General features: G+C 42.4%; 2 protein-coding genes across 9 annotated transcripts in view; one reads left to right on the top strand and one right to left on the bottom strand.

The window, feature by feature from the left end:
* Nucleotides 1-28: 28 nt before the first annotated feature.
* On the top strand, nt 29-3,809 carry LOC146693563 (uncharacterized). Of its 2 annotated transcripts, none has more exons than XM_085479363.1 (5): nt 29-436; nt 961-1,302; nt 1,398-1,643; nt 1,745-1,773; nt 1,882-3,809. In XM_085479363.1, exons 1-5 carry the CDS (start codon nt 385-387, stop codon nt 1,987-1,989), a joined length of 777 nt encoding a protein of 258 aa, XP_085335489.1. In that variant the 5' UTR covers nt 29-384; the 3' UTR covers nt 1,990-3,809. The 2 variants fall into 2 exon arrangements, with proteins under 2 accessions (XP_085335489.1, XP_085335490.1); XM_085479364.1 differs by having other exon boundaries at nt 30-436; nt 1,410-1,643.
* A 1,921-nt stretch (nt 3,810-5,730) lies between these two features.
* The window catches only part of rap1gap2a (RAP1 GTPase activating protein 2a), a 101,798-nt gene continuing 85,547 nt past the window's right edge, over nt 5,731-21,981 (bottom strand). For all 7 annotated transcript variants that reach the window (XM_085479371.1, XM_085479366.1, XM_085479372.1 and 4 more), the window contains 19 exons: nt 21,315-21,347; nt 20,968-21,189; nt 20,761-20,864; nt 19,362-19,440; nt 18,933-18,986; nt 18,043-18,126; nt 17,832-17,932; nt 17,184-17,313; nt 14,852-15,007; nt 14,685-14,756; nt 13,225-13,311; nt 12,897-13,037; nt 11,746-11,895; nt 11,481-11,593; nt 11,289-11,387; nt 11,065-11,185; nt 6,413-6,515; nt 6,196-6,269; nt 5,731-5,851 (listed from right to left, as the gene is read on the bottom strand). In XM_085479371.1, the coding sequence (XP_085335497.1) occupies nt 5,843-5,851; nt 6,196-6,269; nt 6,413-6,515; nt 11,065-11,185; nt 11,289-11,387; nt 11,481-11,593; nt 11,746-11,895; nt 12,897-13,037; nt 13,225-13,311; nt 14,685-14,756; nt 14,852-15,007; nt 17,184-17,313; nt 17,832-17,932; nt 18,043-18,126; nt 18,933-18,986; nt 19,362-19,440; nt 20,761-20,864; nt 20,968-21,189; nt 21,315-21,347 (1,932 nt within the window). In that variant the 3' untranslated portion in view covers nt 5,731-5,842. The remainder of the gene's footprint in view (nt 5,852-6,195; nt 6,270-6,412; nt 6,516-11,064; nt 11,186-11,288; nt 11,388-11,480; nt 11,594-11,745; nt 11,896-12,896; nt 13,038-13,224; nt 13,312-14,684; nt 14,757-14,851; nt 15,008-17,183; nt 17,314-17,831; nt 17,933-18,042; nt 18,127-18,932; nt 18,987-19,361; nt 19,441-20,760; nt 20,865-20,967; nt 21,190-21,314; nt 21,348-21,981) is intronic.

Here is a 21,981-nt window from a genome sequence, read left to right on the forward strand (position 1 = left end):
GAGAAGGATTTGCTGGTTTCTGTTCTCTTTTGTCTCTTCATGTTATAGTTCTCTGAAGCCAGCCCCTTTCCTGCAGGAAATTTTATATTCCTGTTCATGAGATCACTGCTTCCCGTATTTCAGTTTTGCGTGTGTGTGCTTGTGCCTGCATGTGTGGGTAAGTGTTCACTTCCTTCATTTCTGACCGGATTGGAACAACAGCAGGAGAAAGGAAATACAACATAATTACTGAGTAAAAGAAAGTGAAATACCGTGAGCCCACTCTGATTTCCAGAAAGTGTGGCAGCATTTAAGAATCAGCCGTAAAATGTAAGCACAAACTCTCTTAGGGGAAGTGATGAACGGCAGACAAAAACACCGTTAAACACATCTTTACAGTCAGACATGTATACCTATCTCCTCGGTGTCATCAGCTTCGTCTATGTCTTCCATTCTGGTAAGTGATCTCCTTTTGAAACTCTGACCAAAGTTCTCATTACATAAAAGAAAGTCTCTCTTCTTGCCTTAAGTTTTGTTTTTTTGTTGTTTTTTTCTGTGGGGGGGGGGGGGGGGGGTTGTTTTGTTAAAGCACTCGTGTGAACTCTCCATCTTCAGTATTCTATAATAAGATGCCATTTGCCATGTGTTTGCCTTAAAAGCTGTGGTAATCACGGTCATGCCAAAGCGTACTGCGTGCGTCTAGTTCTTTGACATGTTTGTTAAGCTCCGTGCCTTTTAAATGTGGCCGCCATATGCGTATTTTATTCTGAATGACGTGTGTTTCACTGCATATGGAAATTAGCAGATGTACCAAGTTAAACAAAAACATGTGCGTGTGTGTTTATGTTCGCTGATTATTAATGTGTTTTAGTGGTTATAATCTAACCAGATTGGGACAAAGGAGCACCAAACTGCACGAGTTTCCTTGGCTACACATTCATGTTCCGCTACAGTGACTTAAATCTAAATTCCTTCTTTTAGGTCTCTGTGCTGAAGAATGCCAGCTTAGTATTTTGGCAAAACGCGAGATGTATTATGTGCCAGAAGGGGGCATCTTGTCATTGTCCTGTGTAGTTCAGCACTGTGGAAACAACTGGACCGGTGCCTGGATGTGGGAAAATTCAACATATGATGTTAGGAAGCCTGTGAAGGAAAGCGAGAGACACCATTTGACCAACAAGACAATTTCAGCCAGTCAGACAAAGCTATTCTTAAACATCCAGAGTGTCAACCAGTCGGATGAAGGTTCCTATGGATGCATGGTTGTTTGGGATATAGGTATAAATGAAAATGGACATCGCACGCACGTGAACATTACTGCAGGTACAGAGAATGACATATAATGAAGTGCATCACAGTGCATCTGCATTTTGGCCAGCAGGTCTTACTGCTTGTCATGTATCCTCCTCATCATATAGCTCTCGTCACAGGTCCCTCTCCAAGGAAACTCCTGCACAGGGTTTTGATCTGTGCTTGTGCATTACTCTGCCTTCCCATCATCCTGGAATTGGCTCGCTGTCTGAGCTCAGAGGTCAAACCACAGCCACTTCCCAGGGCAGAGGTCATATATGAAGTTCCATATGCAGCCCAACAAACCATCTCGGCTCCACAACCTCCACCTCGATGCCCGGTACCACAGAAATGCAAAACACCCCCTCCCAAAGGTATATCCTGTGTGTTTCCTTTTGTTAACCTGTTATGAGGCAATACTCAGAACGGCAATTTTTACCATGCTGTCTTTTCTTCTTTTTTTTGTTTTTTGCAGTTCCACCTAAAGTCAAGAGGAAGCCAGAAGTAAGTGAACGTACTGTTTCAATACAGTCCCTGAACATTGGGAACTCACTGACAGGCTTGCATCTCCTAAACTGTGCCCCCCCCCCCTTACTTTTCACAATGCTACAGGTGATGTATGCAGTGATTTCAGAAGGTGCACTGAAGCAGCAGGGAGCCACGAGACAGCCTGCCCATTCTGCAACTGTCTACTCATCCCTGAGATTTGACAACCACTAATGGAGTTATGCATTATTTTTATGAATTAAATCATAAAGTTATATCCTTTCATATATATGTCTTTACGAAACACTGAACGTGGTAGCTGCCACTTCTCGTGTTTTTTTGTTTTTGTTTTGATGCAAACTGCATCTTTGATACAAGCTTGATACTCTGCATTTCGTGAAGTCTTTAAAGTGACAGTTTACCACAGAATCAAACACAAGTTTTTCCCTCTGGCCCATATTTGCTATTTTTCCATCTAGACTTTTTTGTGGGGGGAGGGTGTGAGGTGCTAGTTACAGATGAATCTCCCTGTACTGAGCAGTTTCATGTAGGAACTACTCTTCCTGCCAAATTACAACCGCCAGCCACATCACCTGACCGAAACAAGCCAGCAGCTAGCTAGTAACACAGGACAGGAGGAGAGAGGGAAACGCCTGTGCTTATTATCTCCTACCATACTGTCATACTGAGCAGGAGCCTCTCACCACAGATGCAGCTTCCTTCTAAAAAACCAAAACACATGTATAGTCCTGTAAGGTTTTCTCGGGACTCTGTGCAGTCCTATGAAAAACTAAGACCTTTGCTGCTTCCATAGGAATTAAAAGAGTAAGTAGCAGCCAGGTGCAGTTGATCAAATGCATCTGATAAACTGATGACCAGGTGTGAACGCCTCGATGAGAGCCGAGGTTTGGGCAGTTTGGAGATCTGGAGCATTCAGGTGTGTGTGAACACTTTGCCAAGGAGGGAAGACATCAGCAATGTTCTTAAAGAAGCAATTGCTGCTGCCGGGAAGATCTACATAACAGAATCAGCGGGTTGGGTTAGATGTGGATAAAAATGAACAAAAACAGATGAGCATGGCTTTTTTGGATGTTTTAAGACAAGAAAACGTATTCTCTCTAAAAAGAACATAGCAGCACGACTTAGGTTTATGAAATTGCATCTGAATAAATCTGAGGACTTCTGGAACAATGTTCTTTGGACAGATGAGACCAAAGTGCAGCTGTTTGGCTGTAATGTACCGCACCATGTTTAGGAAAGACCAGACACAGCATATCAGCACAAACACCTCATACTAGCTCAAGCACGGTGGTGGAGGGGTGATGTTTTTGGCTTGTTTTGCAGATACAGGACCTGGGAACCTTGGAGTCAGTAAGTCAATCGTTAACTCTCCTGAATACCAAAATATTGTAGAGTCAAATGTGAGGACATCAATATGACAGCTAAAGTTGTGCTGCACCTGGGTCATGCAGCAGGACAATAATTCCAAGCAAAGCAGCAAATCTACAACAGAACAGCTGAGAAAGAGAAAAATTGATGTGTTGCAACGACCTGGTCAAAGTCCAGACCTCAACCCGACTGATATGCTGCGACGGGATCTTAAGAGAGCTGTGCATAAACAAACCTCAATGAACTGAAGAAACATTGTAAAGAAGAGTGGGCCACAATTCATCCAAAAGGATGTAAGAGACTAAAAACAGCTGCTAAAGTTTATTTTGGAAGCTATTTAATAACAGTGTGGACTTACTTTTCCACAGGACTGTATGGGACTACTTTAGGTAGGAACCAGAAAAAGAGCCACTTTAAAAAAGGATCACTTTCATGTAATGTTACATATAATAAGGAGATACTGCATCGCCCAGCTGTACCACCCTGAGGCGCTACAGTAAGCAGACTCTGCTCTGTGAGACGATTTCACAGATCTTCTGGTTTGTATTGTTAAAAATGTGACCACATTAACTGCTGTCAGAATAATGTGATGGCGCTGCAGTTTCAACAAAATGTGAAACAAACTTCCCTCACATGTTCAAATATATTACACATTAAAGTATAGACAAGAAAAGCACCCGTGTGGAGAGATTGCATTAAAAAACACAAAACAACAGAAAACCTGAAACAACACAAATATGACACAAAATACAACATTTTATTTTAGAATAAATTCTCAATGGCACATTACATAACCAAATATACATATACATGTTTAGACATCTTTTAACTTAATACATTTCCTTTAATCATTTCACCATTAATTAGCGTACTCTGCAGTAACAATTTTTACATGACATCGATGCAAAAAAAGTTTAATAACTTAAGCGTATTAACAAAGGAAAGGCTGCAGGGCTTTTTTTTTTTAGGCGACACCTGCTACAAACTATATGACATCTGAACTTCCCCAGAGGATTTCTATCCCTGCTTCCCTTACTCGAGGTAATCACCGACCGAGGGCAGCGTGTGTTTGGCAACACGCCTGCCTCTAGTCTTGATAAATTAGAAAGGTACTACTCAAGTTAGAACAGCTTCCTGGCAAGTTAAAAGGTGACCTACATGTAAATCACAGAGGGCGTTTGTAATTTGGGTGAAACTAGCTATTAAACCTTTTACACTCTTAGGCCAGCCTAAACTACAGGAACTGTTCCCTACACAGTAAGATTACACCGACATTAACACACACCAGCTTGATTGTTTTTGGTCACACTGGAAGCGAATGTGTGTGTTTTTATGCTTCTTTTCCAGGCTAATGTCAGTTGAAGATTAGACCCGTGGTCCTTCTGTGCCTGCGAGCACCAACTTTGCAGTTTTTACTTATATTTTTGCAACAGCTAAGTCCTTTTTTTAAAGGCTCATAGTTTACATTCAAAGTGTTTTTTGTAACTTCATAGGTGGTTCGTTATAACCTGAACTTCATATTTTTCAAGTCATCCTCATCAGCTCACATCCTGGGAAAAACCCTGGAGATGTCCTAAAGAGCTGCCGTACGTACACGCCGATACACCGAGCTAGCGAGTTTCAATGGGAGGTATCAGAAGGTGAAATGTTTTCACTGAGTGCAACATCTATTTTGAGCAAATGTGGGTGTAGCTCGGCTACCCACAACTGTGCTGTAACCAGATCCCCGTCCTCTCACATAGTGAGACGCACAGAGACGAGACGGAGGCTGAGAAAGAACGTGTCAGCGGCGAAAAGGGCTTTTTCTATGTGTGTGATAGATTGTAAGGCGCAGCTTTGGCTAAAAGAAGCTTGTGGCAAAATGTGTTGGCAGTGCCCCTCCCCTCCCCACCCTGCTCTTGAGTTCAAGTCTATGAAGTTGCCCCTACGGATACAGAAATGCTGTCCTAGGAGGAGACACGTCACGTTTATAGTGCAGTAGACACAATGCAGCAGCTAGCGGGATTGCAAAAAGCCTCGGCGAAATCAAAACTTGTTCTCTGAAAAAAGCATTTACATTATGCAAAGAACAAGCTCAGAGAGCACAGTGGAGAAGACTCCAAGCCGCGGCGCCTCCGAGGTCTTGCTACTGCGAGTCTTCTGTGCGCAGTTTTCGTCTGTTCAAGGGCGAAGGCAAATACATCCTGATGGCTAATGATTTCTTTTTTTCTTCCTCCACTGGGCACTCAACAGTCAGTGAGATAAAGGTTAACAGTTCGGCCATAAACTCGTGTCACAATTCTTCTAGGAGGTCATCGTGTTTCTCTCTATCAAACAAGACGCTTGAGGAAAAAAAGCCGAGCTCGGCTTGAACTCACAGTATCACAGCCACGCCAAAGACCCTCATGAAAGGTGGATGAGCAACGGTGCAGCGAGCATCGACTAATCTGTAGCTAAAGACTGGTTAGAAACAAAAGCCAAAATGTCAGCTGCTTCTCCTCCCTATATACTCACAGTAGTTTCAGTTAGATTCTAGTGTGCGGGGGACTCGGTAACCTTCTCAGGTTATCCTTGGCATTGGGAAGTAGTTCTACAGTGATTTTGTGGTTGTTGTTGTGACTTTTTTATTTTGTTGTCGTTGTTTTATTTTTTTGCAGCTCTGTCAGCAGGCGCTGTCCCTTCATTGTGCAAGGTTGGGGTTTTTCCGTTCCACTCAAAGCTACTCAGACTGAAAGAGAAAAGAGGGAACAAAAAAAAACAAAAGAGGAGAGAGCGTTCAGCACACGTCTTTCAGTCCGGGTTTATTACCCAACATCAGCTTGAGTGTTTCAGTCACATTACAGAGTTCCAGAGATAATGAGATGTCTATAAGATAGACAAAGTGTTAAAAAACAGACAGACACACACACACCAGGGGACTTTTTGGCATCGCTGCCAGCGTTCTGCCATAATTATCTTAATTTCAATGTCGAACTTTCTCTCTTTAAAAGTTTTATGGAGCTTCTGTCTCAAAAAGTTGGAAATATCCTACTGAAAAACCTTAACAAGGCAGTGTTCAAGTATCAGACTTACAGTCGTGGATGAGTGGCTCATTTTGTCAAAGCGGAACTTCAAGTTTGACCTCGGTGAAGTCTTAGTTTTTCCATCTGTGGAAGGAAAAAAAGGGAGGAGACGGAAAGGAAACAAAGGAAATGCTCATTAGAAAATGAACTCATCCACCTCTGGCGTATCATTCTGTTCAAACTGGACTAAAAGCTAGTCCACAAATGCGTCGTGAATTTAGGCTTACCTGTTGGACTGCGGCACATGATGACAGGGGTGCAGGACCCTTGGCTTTCTATGTTGAGTGCGGGGCTGAAGGCAGAGGAAGAAGCTATGGGTGGATGGCTGGCCTGAGGGAAGGAGAGAAAGCGGGAGGACGAAAGTTAAATATGGACACAGACGTATGGGGGTGGGGGGCTAAAAGAGGTTCTCTGAAACGAGGGAGCAGAATTTTGCTGAAGCTGAATTTAACTTGGCCCTCAGCAAAGTGGGAAACATTGCAAGGAGTTGGGTAGAGCTGGCTTGGAGGGAGAAATGATCATAAAATGGGTTAGATTAAAATAGGTGATGTAGTGTCTTAAGTTTATTTCTAACTCAATATTTTGATTCCCACATTCTACTAGAGTCAATCTGCATTCTTCATAGTTAAAAATAGTTTTGCTAGCTAACACAGACAACAATTCACACCTTCAGTCAGTTTAGAATCATCAACCTAACCCCAGTAGCTACACGCTTTTGGGTGGAGTAGTTGGAGAGAACCCACACAGACGCAAGAAAAACACAAACTGAGGTGAGCACGACTCTCGCAGACATCATAAACACACCAAAGCAGAAAAAAATGCTTTAGAGAGACAGTGCATAGGTTAACATGGTAAATGGACTTGTTCTTATATAGCGTTTTTCTACTCTATCTGAGCACTCAGAGCGCTTTCAAAGTAGATTAGCATAATAGCTCTCCTAGAAGTTTTTTAGGGGTAAAGGTTTTGAAATATATATATATCTATATCTATATATATATCTATATCTATATATATATCTATATCTATATATATATCTATATCTATATATATCTATATCTATATATATTAGAGATGGCACGATACCACTTTTTTATGTCCGATACCAATACCGATATCATAAATTTGGATATCTGCCGATACCGATATGAATCCGATATAGTGTTTTTTAATCAACAAAACTGTTTTTTAAATATCTTGCTGCATTTTGTATAAGTTCATACTCAAGTTTAAAACAACAACTACACTAAAGCTATTCTGTTATACCTGTATCCAAAAAAAATATTTCATAGTTCAGCAATACTGATCAATCTAATAAACTTAAACCTACACCATCCTCCCTATTCTGGTATTTTAAAGAGTACTTAGCATATATATTAAGCAACCTAACTAATAGGGTTCCAACTCCCAGCAACAACAAAAATAAATAAATAAATAAAAAATAGGGAACCACCCCTCACGCTCCACCTCATGATGCTTAATTGACGTAATCAACCTTAATTTGATGCAGTGTGGAAAAAAAAATGCACAGAAATCAATTATTTTTCAAGAAATATTAAATAGATTCAACATCTTTCTTCAACAAAATTGCAGACTGCACAGATGGTACCTTCACAAAGGAAAAAGTACTATAGCTTACTAGGGTATATATATATATATATATTAGACTTAATAGTTACTATATACAGTTATTGACTTCTATTCATTTTGCATCAAATTAAAACTTTGGCTGTCAGATAATTATTTATTAAAAGCTAGACATTTTAAATGAGAATAAGAAAGAAAAGTATGTCTTTGTGCCCCCTTTTCCCTGTTAATGCCCTATCGGCCCCCCTGGCTAAACTTTGCTAGATTCGCCCCTGCACAGTTACCAGCCGTCAGCTACGTAGAAAAAGATCCTGGAGTATAAAGTAATATTAAATAAATTCTAACAACAGCTTATAGAGCTTAAACGTGCTGCTGTTGTTCAGCCGCTGGTTTCCTCTTTCTGGTGCAAAGTGGGCCAAAAGCAAACAAGAGAGACGTACTCCCGACAGAAAAGCCGATCAGCTGATCGTTAAGCAGTTTCATGATTGAAGTAGCAGCAAGAAGAGGCAGTCGTTTGTTAAGCTTAACACAGGAATGCTTTACAAACATTCAGAGATGGACTTACACACTTGCTTTACTTCTCTCGGGGATAACTTTGTCGGAGATGAAATGCCGGGTTGCTAGCGAAGCTCCACATGCTATCCAGACCACCGACAGGTCCCGCATGCCACAGCCGCTCTATCACGTGATGCATACTGCTCCAACGTGCTAACGTTCTGAGGTGAGTTACGGCGTGTTGCAAGTTTTGTGAGGTGCTTTCGTGATATTTAATGGATCGGATTACATTTTTTATTTTTCTCCGATATCCGATCCAGTAATTTAGGTCAGTATCGGACCGATACCGATACGTAATATCGGATCGGTCCATCTCTAATATATATATCTATATATATATATATACACTCAACAAAAATATAAACGCAACACCTTTGTTACTGCTCCCATTCCCCATGGGATGGACGTAGAGACCTAAAATTCATTCCAGATACACAATATAACCATCCCTCCCAAACAGTGGTCACAAATCAGTCCAAATGTGTGGTAGTGGGCACATCTGCCATATTGAGATAATCCATCCCACCTCACAGGTGTGCCACATCAGGATGCTGATCTGACATCATGAGTAGTGCACAGGTGTACCTCAGACTGCCCACAACAAAAGGCCACCCTGGAATGTGCAGTTTTTTGCGCTATTGGGGGTCTGGGGACCCAGAACCGGTCAGTATCTGGTGTGACCACCATTTGCCTAATGCAGTGCAACACATCGTCGCATGGAGTCTATCAGATTGTCAATTGTGGCCTGTGGAATGTTGGTCCACTCCACTTCAATGGCTGTGCGAGGTTGTTGGATATTCGTGGGAACTGGTACACGCTGTCGTATACGCCGGTCAAGCACATCCCGAACATGCTCAATGGGTGACATGTCCGGTGAGTATGCTGGCCATGCAAGAACTGGGACATTCTCAGCTGCCATCTGCCCTGAACAATGTGAACCATGATTCATCCGTGAAGCGCACACCTCTCCAACGTGCCAGACGCCATCGAATGTGAGCATTTGCCCACACAAGTCTGTTACGGCGACGAGCTGGAGTCAGGTCAAGACCCCGATGAGGACGACGGGCATGCAGTTGAGCGTCCCTGAGACGGTTTCTGACAGTTTGTGCAGAAATTGTTTGGTTGTGCAAACCAATTGTTCCAGCAGCTGTCTGGGTGGCTGGTCTCAGACGATCTTGGAGGTGAACCTGCTGGATGTGGAGGTCCTGGGCTGGTGTGGTTACACGAGGTCTGCGGTTGTGAGGCCGGTTGGATGTGCTGCCATATTCTCTGAAACGCCTGTGGAGACGGCTTATGGTTGAGAAATGAACATTCAATGCACGGGCGACAGATCTGGTTGACATTCCTGCTGTCAGCATGCCAATTGCACGCTCCCTCATTGCTTGTGGCGTCTGTGGCATTTTGCTGTGAGACAAAACTGCACATTCCAGGGTGGCCTTTTGTTGTGGGCAGTCTGAGGTACACCTGTGCACTACTCATGATGTCAGATCAGCATCCTGATGTGGCACACCTGTGAGGTGGGATGGATTATCTCAATATGGCAGATGTGCCCACTACCACACATTTGGACTGATTTGTGACCACTGTTTGGGAGGGATGGTTATATTGTGTATCTGGAATGAATTTTAGGTCTCTACGTCCATCCCATGGGGAATGGGAGCAGTAACAAAGGTGTTGCGTTTATATTTTTGTTGAGTGTATATGTATGTGTGCGTGTGTGTGTGTGCTAGCTAGCTAGTATGCTAGCTAACGAGCTAAATGTAGCATAAAGACTCTACAAATGCTAATTCACATAGTTCCAAAGGTTGTAAAAACTAATGGACTTAAAAAAGTAAAATAACAAAAAAACAAGAACTGAGCCCTACAAACTTTACAAATAGTTTTAATCTGCTGCTTCAAGTCTCTCTATTAGCTAATAAAGACTGCGTTTTTCTTCCCATCCAGCCTATCAGATTCTCCCTTGTGATGCCCGCTGGTGTACTTTACTGCTGCATCAGGCACTTAACGATTACTTTAACAGTTTTCTCTGGCATTTAAGCCGTGTCTCTATCTCTCTCTGAGAGTTTCTACTGCGTAGGGATCATCTGTGCAAGCTGATCTCCTGCCAAACACTGAGGAACAATCTCACAGCATTTCTCAGGTAACATAAAATAACACCTTGAAGCGGTTTTATCTGATACAAGGCGATCAAGTAGAGCTGCAATCATCATAATTGACATGCGCTTACTACGAAGCAGTTCTTAGTAATTATAGACTATTTCATCCACGACACTGACACCACCAACAACTTCAAACCTTTGGTTCTGACTCCGTACAGATACGACAGAATATTAGGGCCACATTAAGAAAAAAAAATAAGTCAAAATTTCGAGATTAAACTTGAAATACTATTTTGAGATGATGTCGTAGGCTGCTATTCTTCCTCTGCCTTGTGTAGATGACTTAGCAAAACAACTTGATCAGCTGTCTTATTGTGTCTTGTGCTTCAACATGCATCCTCTTTGCTGCACGAGGGTGTAACCATCTGTATGTTTGTATTTGTCCATTGCCACCTAATGCATCTTGCACAAATCCGACCAACTCTTCCAAGTTTGTGCGATTTTTCCTTCAGACCAGATGCAGCTTTCTGCACCATCTCTTCAATGTTCTTATACTTTAAAAATTTAACTCTCAACAGCACAACACATTTTCTTTCGTTCGTTCCTTCTTTTCAAATGAATGAATAAAAGTTTGGGCTCACCGTCTCCAGTTCTTCCAGAGTTTCTGTTTCTCCCGTGGTGCTGCTGAAGCTGCTGGTGCTGGAAGAAGAACGAGAAATGTTCTGCCTGCCGCCGCCGCACTCCTTCAGCTTGACAAACGGCCTGTTGAGGAGCAACCGTGAGTAAAATTTATACTGACGTGAAAAAGCAAACATTAAGCAGTATTGTTAAAGTATTCTTTAGATAAAATCAGCTTGGGTCTCACCTTTCTTTGTTGGGACAGATCTCAGGTGAGCTCGGATTGGATGATGTCTCTGATTTCACGTCCTGGGACAGCAGGCAGCTCTCTGCAAACTTTTGGTCGCTGCATACAAAAAGCAAATCCGTAAGTCAAAAGGTAGCTGTTTAAAAAGACTGTAACAGTAATAACTTCTGAATGCAGGGACCTTTAACCTACCCACGCGTGTGTTTGTCTGAAGAAGTTTCTGTGCTGGAGTGGAGACGGGGGAAGAGACCCGAGCGCCGTTTCACAGGGCTCTTCAGGGGAGACTTGGCTGACAGTACAGGAGGCTGCGGATAACAGAATAAAGAATTTGGCTTCTCTTAGTATTGCAGCACTTTAAAAATGTTCCCCAAAAATCCTCCAACATTAAATATGGATGAGTAAATGAACAAGAACCAAAGCTTTTAGCTCAAGTCACATCTTGCTGAAGTGAACTCACAGTGAAGGTGCTCTTTGTGCATTCGCTGGTGCTCTGCGGCAGACCTCCACCACTGAGGCTGGCTGGAACACCACCTCCTACACCGGGGCTTCTGTGACGGTGAGACCCTACCATAGTCTCCATGGAGTGGCTTCTGACCCGCATGGCTCTCTGGAGAAGCAGGAGAAAAGAGAGATGAGCTCATGATGAGGGAGAGGAGGAGGTTAAGGAGTAGAAGCAAGTAATGGAAACAGTGTGAAATAATGAAGTTGGGGGGAGGCAGTGTCAAGAAGGTGACCACAAGGGGGCGCAGTTGTCCAAGAAGAAGAGAAAGTGAGTTAGAGAAGAAAGAGTACTGTAACTGTGTTACACTCATTATTTATATCATTGGTTCATTGATGTAAAAGGAGTTTATGATAACTTCCGGTCGGTAACATTCAAATCAAATGTCGATACTTTTCCCACCTTTGCTATCTGCCTCAGCTATGACCAGCTCAAATTCACACACACACAAACAACATCATATGAGATCGTCTTTATTTATCATCATATAATTCCCCCACGTGCATTTACAGTGACACAGAAAGGTAATACACAGCAACCGCCACGACAGCAACAATAAGAGCGCCCCCTGGGACCGACTGCACAAACTGCAAAGCCGCCGTCCACAACGTCTGCGAAGAGCGATAGAATCAAATGATTACATTGGTTACACATTTTCGTGGCGACAAACAGAGACACACATTCAAGACGGTCCTTTTAAAGACACTCCAGCCTTCAGTGAGCACGTGCAATGGCGGTGTGATGGGCTAGAGAGATTTAGGTGGCTGGTGAGAGGAAGCAGAGGAGAAATTCATAAAGAGAAAGGCACAGTCTCATACAGATTTAGCGCCGCAGCGTTTTGCATGTTCACATGCTCACACTGAATACACACACACACACACGCACACACACTGTGAGTATAAGGTCAAAATTCTCGAGCACTGAGAAATCCAGGAGCGTCTGTGATAACAATGGTTTAACGCCTCAAGTCATCTTGCAGACCTGTGACATTTCGCTGACCTACAGCGAGCAAACCTGGCACTCTTGTGCTGTAATGACGGTGATTAAATAAATGTCACAGAGCTGAGAAAGGATTGAACGATGTACTTTTTGTCTAGGCTCATGTTCACCTTGAAGGACTCCAGCAGGCCTCCGTGTCCCCCGTTCTCAAGCTTGTCCTCCTCTCCGACCTGGCCCAGACCAAGCGCGCTTTGACTCTGTCTGTGCAGCTCGTCATGGAGATTGTCCAGCAGCGCGGCTCGTGTTCGCCCCTGAAATCGGTTCACACACACACACACACACACACACACACACACACACACACACACACACACACACACACACACACACACACACACACAAGCAGGAACGCATCGGGAAAATGATTAGGGATGAATCGGCAGAGCGGAACGAAGGCATGCTGCGGTGTTTTGGTGTAGCTGTGCGCGCGTGTGTCACCTCCAGTTTGGCGAATTTGTCAGATTTGTAGCAGGCGTTTTCAGCATTGATCAGCTTTGTCAGCAGGAAGTCTCGAAACTCTGGGCCCTAGAGAGCGACAGAGGCGAGGAGGGAAGTTGATGAGCAACAAGGAATGGGGAGGGTGACAATGAGGAAAGGAAACGGTGACCTTAACGATATACAGACAACAGTGCCTCAGCTCATTGTGCTGTGGTGATCATGAGCGTAAATGATTTAAAAATCCCATCTGCCTCAAATTCCCCCTTTTCATCCTCTTATTCTGCAGTGAGCAGCTTTATTATCGACTGAATGCTGAAACCAGTGTCTCTAATTTTTTTCTGCATTGGACTTTTGCTTTTGTGACAGAATCCTGAAATAAATCTTTCATCCTTCACTAAGCAATAACTTTGTAGAGATACTGAATACCTGTGACTGTATTTTCTTATTATATAACCTTTGGACATTTTCTCCATGAACAGGAAGTCTACAGCTTCTTACCTACTTTAAGATTGGCATCAATCTCCTAACCAACTCTCTGCTGGAAATCTAAAAAGTGTATTTTCACATGCTGCAGATACCTTTTACTGAAAGGCAATCCGTGCTGCAGGTCAGCGTATCATTTCCTGCCAAAAGCACTACTCTTCTTCTTCATATTGAGTGACTGGCTGCCAGCGAAGGATATCAGTTCATTTCAGTGAACTTTAGCTTTTCGTCAGCACAAGTCATTGGAGTCAAGGTCAAAAAGTTGACTCTGCCTGGTGTGTTTTTGGTAGTGTTTGCGTGTGTGTGTGTTATTCTGTCTGTAAACAGCTCAAAAGGTTTTCAAGGAACTCTGATAAAAACTGGGGGTGTAGAGACCTTGAAGTCCACCAAGGTCTACAATGATTTATTGACCAAAAAATGACAAAAAGCCTTAAAACTATTTTTTGTGTGTCCTGCAATGATATAGAAAGTACCGTTTGACCTCTTCTTTATGGTCAAATAAGGTCAAACATTCATAAAATGACTTTTACCTTTAAAACTGTGCTTATATTTGCAAAATACATCCTTTGTTTGTATTAGCAACATTTGGTAAATGATTCTAGTATATGGGGAATTCTAAATATCATTTTTTAAATATAATGTGGCCACATTTGACCTCTGACCTCACATTTCCCTTTGTCTCAAGTGAAAACAAATGACATGCTTAGTTAGAAATATACTGTAGTATAATATTATATATAATATAATAAGCTCTAATTCATTATGACAAGTTATTTGCAAATCGTACCTATTATCCATTATCTACTGCCCTGTGACCCTTATCTGATTTTTACTGCACTCAAACCTCTTAAAAAACAAAGAAAACAAAGTCAATATATAGAAAATATAATATTATTCCCTTAAAAGTAAATACTGCCCAGACAGCGAGCTGCCTTGGTGGCGCTTCTTTTCATACTGAGATCACATCTGCCGCTCACCTTCTTGAAGATGGCTGGGTTTGGAAGGGGAGGTCCAAATGAAGGTACATCTTCCCTCGCCGTAACAGAAACCTGTCAGCATAAAACAAGTAACAGCCACATGTTACTGTGGCCACCGGCCCACTACAGCACACACGGAAGGAGAGGAAGTATTTTCCTGTTTGTACCTTGTATGTCGTGTGCTCTGTGCAGGGGTTCTCTGCCTGCACCAGGACGTAGGCGTGCAGGAAGTTGGAGGCGATCATGTCCGGAACAAACGGTGTGGGCTCTTCTTGGAAGACTGCGGCGACAATGTCGTTTCCTATGTGCCTTTTTCTTTGGAGCTGAGGAGCAAATAATTACCTCGGGTCACCAGTTTTTGCTATGTGTTTATTTTTGAACACTTTCAAAATAAGAGCTCGGGATATGGCTTCTAGTTCTACACTGAATGAGCCCCTGAATTCAAGAAGGGGTCATATGGTTCTCGGGAGGATTTTAGAGACTTCACATCAAACCCTCAGCGATGGCTTATATAAGAGCAATTTAGTTTTTTATTAGGATGGCAAAGCTCATTGTCACCGAGCACTTTAAGACTACAATGAAGGTTTAAAAAGAAAAGATCTTAACACAAGATTTAATAACTGCCAGTGCAAGGCCCATCAGCCTTATCTCAGTGCTGGATTAGAATAAGAGGAGCGTGCTACATTGATAGCAAGTCCATAAAGTCTTCATGAAAATTCTCCTCTGAAACAGAGGGGAGATTTTATTGTTTAGAGTTCATTAAAATAATACATTTGCATGATAGAAAGGCCAGAAAGGTTGTTAGATTTGTATTGTTGATTGTCATTTATGCTTAGAAATATTTACTCATATATGCTTAGAAGTGTATATAATCATTGGTGGATTGAAAGGATGTTTCATCCTAAAGTAACAGCTCTGTGTGTTAGGGAGTGCATCCGTTCTTCTAGAGTGTCCTTGGTATAAATCACATACTCCCTAGGAGAGTTTATCTTTTCTTGTTGATTTATGGTATAGCAAGCACATGTATATCTGTTTAAGTATAAGAGCCTTTTGTTAGATGGACTCAGACATCCTGGCACTAGCTTTAGGGAGGCTTCACATCTTGACCTACACACACACACACACACACACACACACACACAGTATTCTTTGTTCACATGTATACCTATGTAAGACGTCATATGTTAATGACCCTATGCATATTCATGTAACCACAATAAAAGGAGTGCTATGGGGAGCCTGGCTGAGAGTCTCTGACGGAGGTCAAGTGGTGGGACGACACTTGGCTCCAGCCAGACACCTCCCTCATGCATGAGTAAACCAGAACCTTGTGTCTTGCTTTGCAGTGTAATTATATTGTCTTCAACGTTCCAGCGAATAGGGTTTATGCTACAAACCTATCAAAGGTCAGTGGTTTAACACTGTGTGCAGATTTTGGTTGTGCATCTGCTATTTTCACACCTCGTCCACCAAGTGCCAGACAAGATTTGACATGTGTCTTAGAATACATGCAGTTATGTGTGTACCCAAGTCATGCCCCCACTGTAATTTAGTGCGGATGCTGCTGTCAGAGTCTGAAGAACACTGAAGGTCACTCGTTGATGAAGCTGTTCATCTTTGGCTACTCATATTTTTTTCCCTTCTACTTCCTGTACACTGAAAACTTTAGAATAGAACATGTTTGCAGAAAAATTAGATTCAGCACAAAACTGAGAGCTCACTGCAGACACTAAAAGCAAAAGTCTCTGTAGCATTTAAGCTATTATATGGTATATACTATACTGGGGTGACGATTTGCTAATAAGTGATTTAATGCACGCCTACAGCATTTTAGGCCACCTAGTCGCTCTTTTACTCCTTTTATGAATGGATTTTAAAAGTTTTGTAACTGATCCGCCTTTATTTTTTTCTTTGTTTTTTCATAAGAAGCCAAAGAACATTTTATTTAGTTTTTGAAACCAGCTGAAAGATATAGATGACACAAGAAAGGTCAACTTTGTTCAAGTATTAACTTCAGATCAGCACCAGATGATCCTTTAACCCTAACCACGATTGAATCCTAACCCCCAACCCAACGATGGCTCGAAACGCTCCCTTTGTTGGATTTTTTCCTGAGTGGACATCCGCAGGTTCTTTTCTGTGTCGCAGGACTAAAACATAATAACTATGTGATTGATCACTTGCAATAGTAAACCTGGATCAATATTAATCATATGATGATCCAGGAACAACACCAACACCTGAATCTCAGATACACCATCAGCACCAGAGGCATAAAAGCAAGAATGTGCTCCTTTTAAAGTCCTCTTTAATAGCTGTGAGATGATCTAGTGCATTTAACTCAACCATTCTTCCAACAAGGGATCAAATCTGAATTCAGTGCCTTTGAATAAAAGCAATTTAATATTGATATTTCTGGGCTCAAGTGCCCCATTTGGCAGCTAAATCCACACATGCATTCAGTATAACAATATTAAAGGCAGAATTAAGCCGTGGTACCTGCTGAACATCACCCTCGGTGAAGGGAAGCTTAGTTGACACGTGGAACATAATCTCCCTCTGTCTGAAGACGGTGTAGACAGATTCAGACCCCGTCTGTCCATGGGACACGTCCAGCCCACCACGGAACCTGTCACAGGATCAGAGCGCTCATGTTCTCTGTGCAGCCTCCAGCCTTCACTTACAAGGTTCTGTTTCATGCATTTTACACATCCCGTCATCACATTTTAAGCCTAACTGGCTCCAGTGTCATTCAAATGTGATGTGTCAGCTACAATTTATAGTCTCCTTATGTAAAAGCAACAAGTGTAACCCTATAGGAGAAAGCTTGCGGCACCCCCCACCCCCCTACCTTACAATAAACAAAGCTCTGATTACCTGTCCATGTGGCACTTTCTTTGCACAAATCTGTTGCACTAAGCAGTTTACCCACGTTGCATGCTGAGTCCGAAACAGCAGGACAAATTGCTCCAAGGTTACAGTAATTAAAGCTCGCCATGTTCTTCACTGTAATAAGCCCAAGGTTCCTTCTTTTTAGACTCACTCGTTTCTTTGCATTTAAATTTGACTGAATCCTTTCTTCCTGCCACTTTCTCTCACATTATTCTACAAGTTTTATGCCAGTGAACTGCATTTTACTACCCTCACCCTTTAAAATCTTGCAGTTCAACCGTGTCTCCTAAGATACTGAGAAACTCCTTGAAAGCTGGCGTCTCCTCATTGTTTCCAAATAGCTCCTCTTCTGATGTCTGAGGAGGAAAACACATACGTGCACATAAAGTGAAGGACAGACAAGAGAAAGATAGATGAGATAAAAGGGTACATGTAAAGTAAGCGGAAGATAATTAAAATAGCTCACCTGTCCAAACTTCTGGTAGATGACTCCGAATTTGAACGTGTTGTTCACCTCATGTTCATCGTAAGCCACTATTAACTGGGATCCCTGTACGTAAACAAAACAGAGGAAAAGTCGTACTTTCTTCCTATGATTATAAGTTGTACACTTTTAAAAAAAGAAGTGTTTTCCTTCTCTATAACACGTCTCCAGGGCCGGTTTTATTGGGTCCATGTTATGTAAGGCTGTCATGCAACAAACTGTATAGCGGCCCCCAGCGAGGGCAGTGATCCTGTTGCTGTCTCTTGCATACGGAGACACAGATGGTTTTTTTCCTTCCCTGAGGCACAGGCTGAAAGCATGCTCCATCACACTCCTCCATCAGGCTCACAGGAGGAAGAGGAGGAGGAGGAGGAACAGATCCATCAAATTCATTTTAGAGAGTTGCGGTATCATCAATCGTTTCTTGACTAATATGCTTACTGCGCAGGGCAGATGTTAGAGAGGCAGGAAGTAGGGGGTAAAATGTGACAAGAAGGACGTGTTTTTGTGGATAAAATTTTAGGAGGTTGAAAAGTTAATGAAATCTGATGTGTAGGGACAGGCAGGTGATGCTGGCAAAAAATAATTAAAGCTCAAATGTCTACAAAAGCCACGGGCTTTAAATAAAAGCCATCAAATATTTATAGATATGAAAATTCATGAAAAGTTATTTATGAACGTTGGTGTAAAGTTGTGGCAGCTATAATTAAATGTCCTTTCAGCTATACTGCCCCCCTTTGTGTCTCAGGAGACGTAAGGGACTGGTAAAGCTACCTCGTTTCAGCTTGAATGAATATTTGCCTTGGACGGAGGAGCTCAGGTCACACTGGGTGTGATGATGGTTGCAGTGCAGGAACTGAGGATGAACTCACCCGTGGGTACAGGACGGGGTTGAACTTCAGCCCTGTGGCATCATCACAAAAGACCTAACAGATGAAAAAACATAGAGAAGAAGGATCACTGTAAAGGAGCACTAATCCAATGTACCAGAAAATGTCTTAGAGACAATAATAATCAGTCACATGTCAGAGAGCAAAAAGAAATATAACAGGAAGGGAACAATTCCACTTCAACATTTTTTCCTGTTACCTTGACTTCTTTAATGCAATTTTTGTCCAGTTATTACTTGTGAGAAGTGCTATTCTGAAATAATACATGTGATTACGAAAGTCTTTCCTTCTCCCTCACGCTCAGGTGTTCACCATACCTCCCTGAATATGTGCCATTATGTTTTGATGTTGCTATATGTGCATGGAGACTGTCTGCCTTTAAACCTGGTGTACCTGTGAGCTCTATCTTACCTTGGCAATCTGTGGTACGCTGGGCAGCTGGTTGATCCCTGCTAAAGAGATCCTATCGTGAACTGTTTTGGTCCTCGACCTGCAAGAAGAATATAAATTGGTCATCCACATAGAGAAGGGATGTCAAACATAAGGCCCGTGGACTAAAATCGGGCTGGCAAAGACTCTGATCCGGCCCATTGGATGGCTTTGGAAAATGTATTGGAGGGCATACATTTTGGACTTTTAACTGTGTTTTCATAAGTTTTCCTACTGATTAAGAACTCATCTATGGCATTTCATAGGACACTAAAGTAATTTTGTGATAGATTAAAAAAAACCAAACAATTAACATGTCAATTTTTTACAGTGGTCCCACAGTTAAAAAAAAATGCAAAATGTGAATGAACAAAAACTTTATTTTATAATTACAGTACAGTCTGGGCAGGGAGCTGCGTAACTTTTTCTCTTATTTTACACAATTGTTTGTTGCACTTTAAACCCAATGGGGATTAAATGGGCAGTTAAAGTTCTTACACTGACAGAAATGGGAATTTTACTGGCCCCGCCCACTCAAAATGGGCTGAATGTAAAAGGACTTATAGGACCGTTCAAGAATTTGTTCCATCAAAGAGATTTCTAGTTAACTCCTAGTGTCCATGTAGTTCACTGTCCCGGTGAAATTTAAGGAAGAATATGAGGAAATGTGAACTAATCATTTTAACCAATTTCGAATTGAAAAAAAAATAAAGTCACTGGGCTCATTGACTCTAAATGTAGCAGTGCTGCTCATAACACTAGCATTATCACAGTCATCTGTCATAGAGAAGATTAGCAATCACCTGGCTACAGTTCTCTGTGCAACACCCACAATGGCTACGTAACAACAAAGCATTATGCTATTTGTTTTGCTCGCCCGTTAATCAAAATGTCACCAACTGTGATAATAGCAAAAAACATTCATCACAGAGCAACAAAATCATATGAAATTTGGCAAACATGGAGTGCACAGAGCTGCAATAAAACAGAATGGAGGCCTGGGTTATTAGTGTGTTTTAGCCATGCCAACAGTGTTTGTGTTTCTTTGGGGTTTTAGGTTTGTCGAATAATTAATTGGAGCTTGACTGTGGTTCAGACAGAAATGTCACAAAAATGTAGCGCAAATGTTTGAGAATGGCATTTGGGTCGTGTGGATGGATTGATTTTTGCCACAACATTTGTTTTAGAAGAATCTGAACTGGCACTAGGCCAGGACAGGTTTTCATTCATCCTCCTTTCGCTCTTATTATCACGCTATGGCAGGTATTTTTGGTTTAGCCCATCACTAACAGGAACATGAAGGAAAACCACATCAGACTTTAAATCCTGAACTTATAATATGTGAAGTGAAGCTACTGTTGCTGCCTTTGCCTGATTGTACCTGAGCATGATGCGCAGGAACTCCTGTCCCTCAGCCTCTTCGTGTTTCAGGGACATGATGAGGTTGCCTATGCTGCTGCCGGTGCAATAGTAGTTCATGTGCTCCTGGGTGTATGGATACAGAGAAGGAGGTAAGCGAGGGAGAAAGGTGCAGTTTAGACTTTAAAGACTCGCACTGCTTGGTACAAACTGACATGACTGCACTAACCTTGCCCAGGAAGTGTTTGCGGTAGGCACGGGCTGTGCTGTTGCACTCCAGACGGTAGCTGTGCCCCCCACCGGGGCTCATGCCCTCTCCTCTGTCTTCCTCCTCACAGAAACTAGATTCTGAGGAAGATGGAGTTCCTGCCGGTGCCTCCACATCTTCAATCCAATAACCCCCGAACTGGGGCAGGATTACCTGGGGGTATGGACCACCTTTCTCTAGGACCTTGCGTGTAACATAAACCAACATAAAACATAACCAACTAAAAAAGTGTGTGCTTTTCATGTTTGCCAAAGGTTGCAAATGTTTTGCATTATGGCTGAGTGAAAGATGAGCTAGAAATGACTCACATCTTCTATCCGTGGGTAGGGGATATAGTCATCCTGTAAAAGAAAAGAGGACAGACATACATACACATATGCACACACCATCAGTAACACTTTTAACTTGTATGAACTTCACTGACTTTTGCGACGGTGAAACAGATCCAAGCACATCCACAAACACAGGTGCGAAAGGGGAGCGCAGCTCACGATACTAAATAAACGTCGGGGCGATGATGCAACGCAAAATGCAAAGTCATCAGCAAACATCAGCGAGGGAGTGTGTTTGATTCAGTGGCCCCTGAGATTTTAGAGCTGTGTGCCTTTGGCACTGCTAGCCCAGCTCCAGTGTGACCTCTAAAATACTGCTGAGGCCTGTCTGCATTGTTGGTGGTGCAGGGCTCCGGGCAGCCAGTCATTTATATTCTGTGGCAGCAGGAGCCAGCAACTCTGGCAGGCCGGAGAGGATCAATTGACAGCTGGAGTTCATTCAACTTATAATCAATCTGATCAGGGGGTTATGGATTTTTGCACTTTGAAAGCCCTGAGAAAAGTCTGAAAAACATTCACGGGGTGTTCAGAATTCCTTCGCGGCGAGGAGTCCGACCACAGAGCAAAGCAGTGCAGCAATGAAGCACAGCATGCAGAATAAATGGTGACACACACAGACACACTAATGAGACCCACAGAGAAG

The sequence above is a fragment of the Copadichromis virginalis genome, linkage group LG14 (genome assembly GCF_057382275.1).
Source record: "Copadichromis virginalis isolate Kocher_CV1m ecotype Utaka linkage group LG14, C_Virginalis_male_GT1.1, whole genome shotgun sequence".
Taxonomy (NCBI): domain Eukaryota; kingdom Metazoa; phylum Chordata; class Actinopteri; order Cichliformes; family Cichlidae; genus Copadichromis; species Copadichromis virginalis.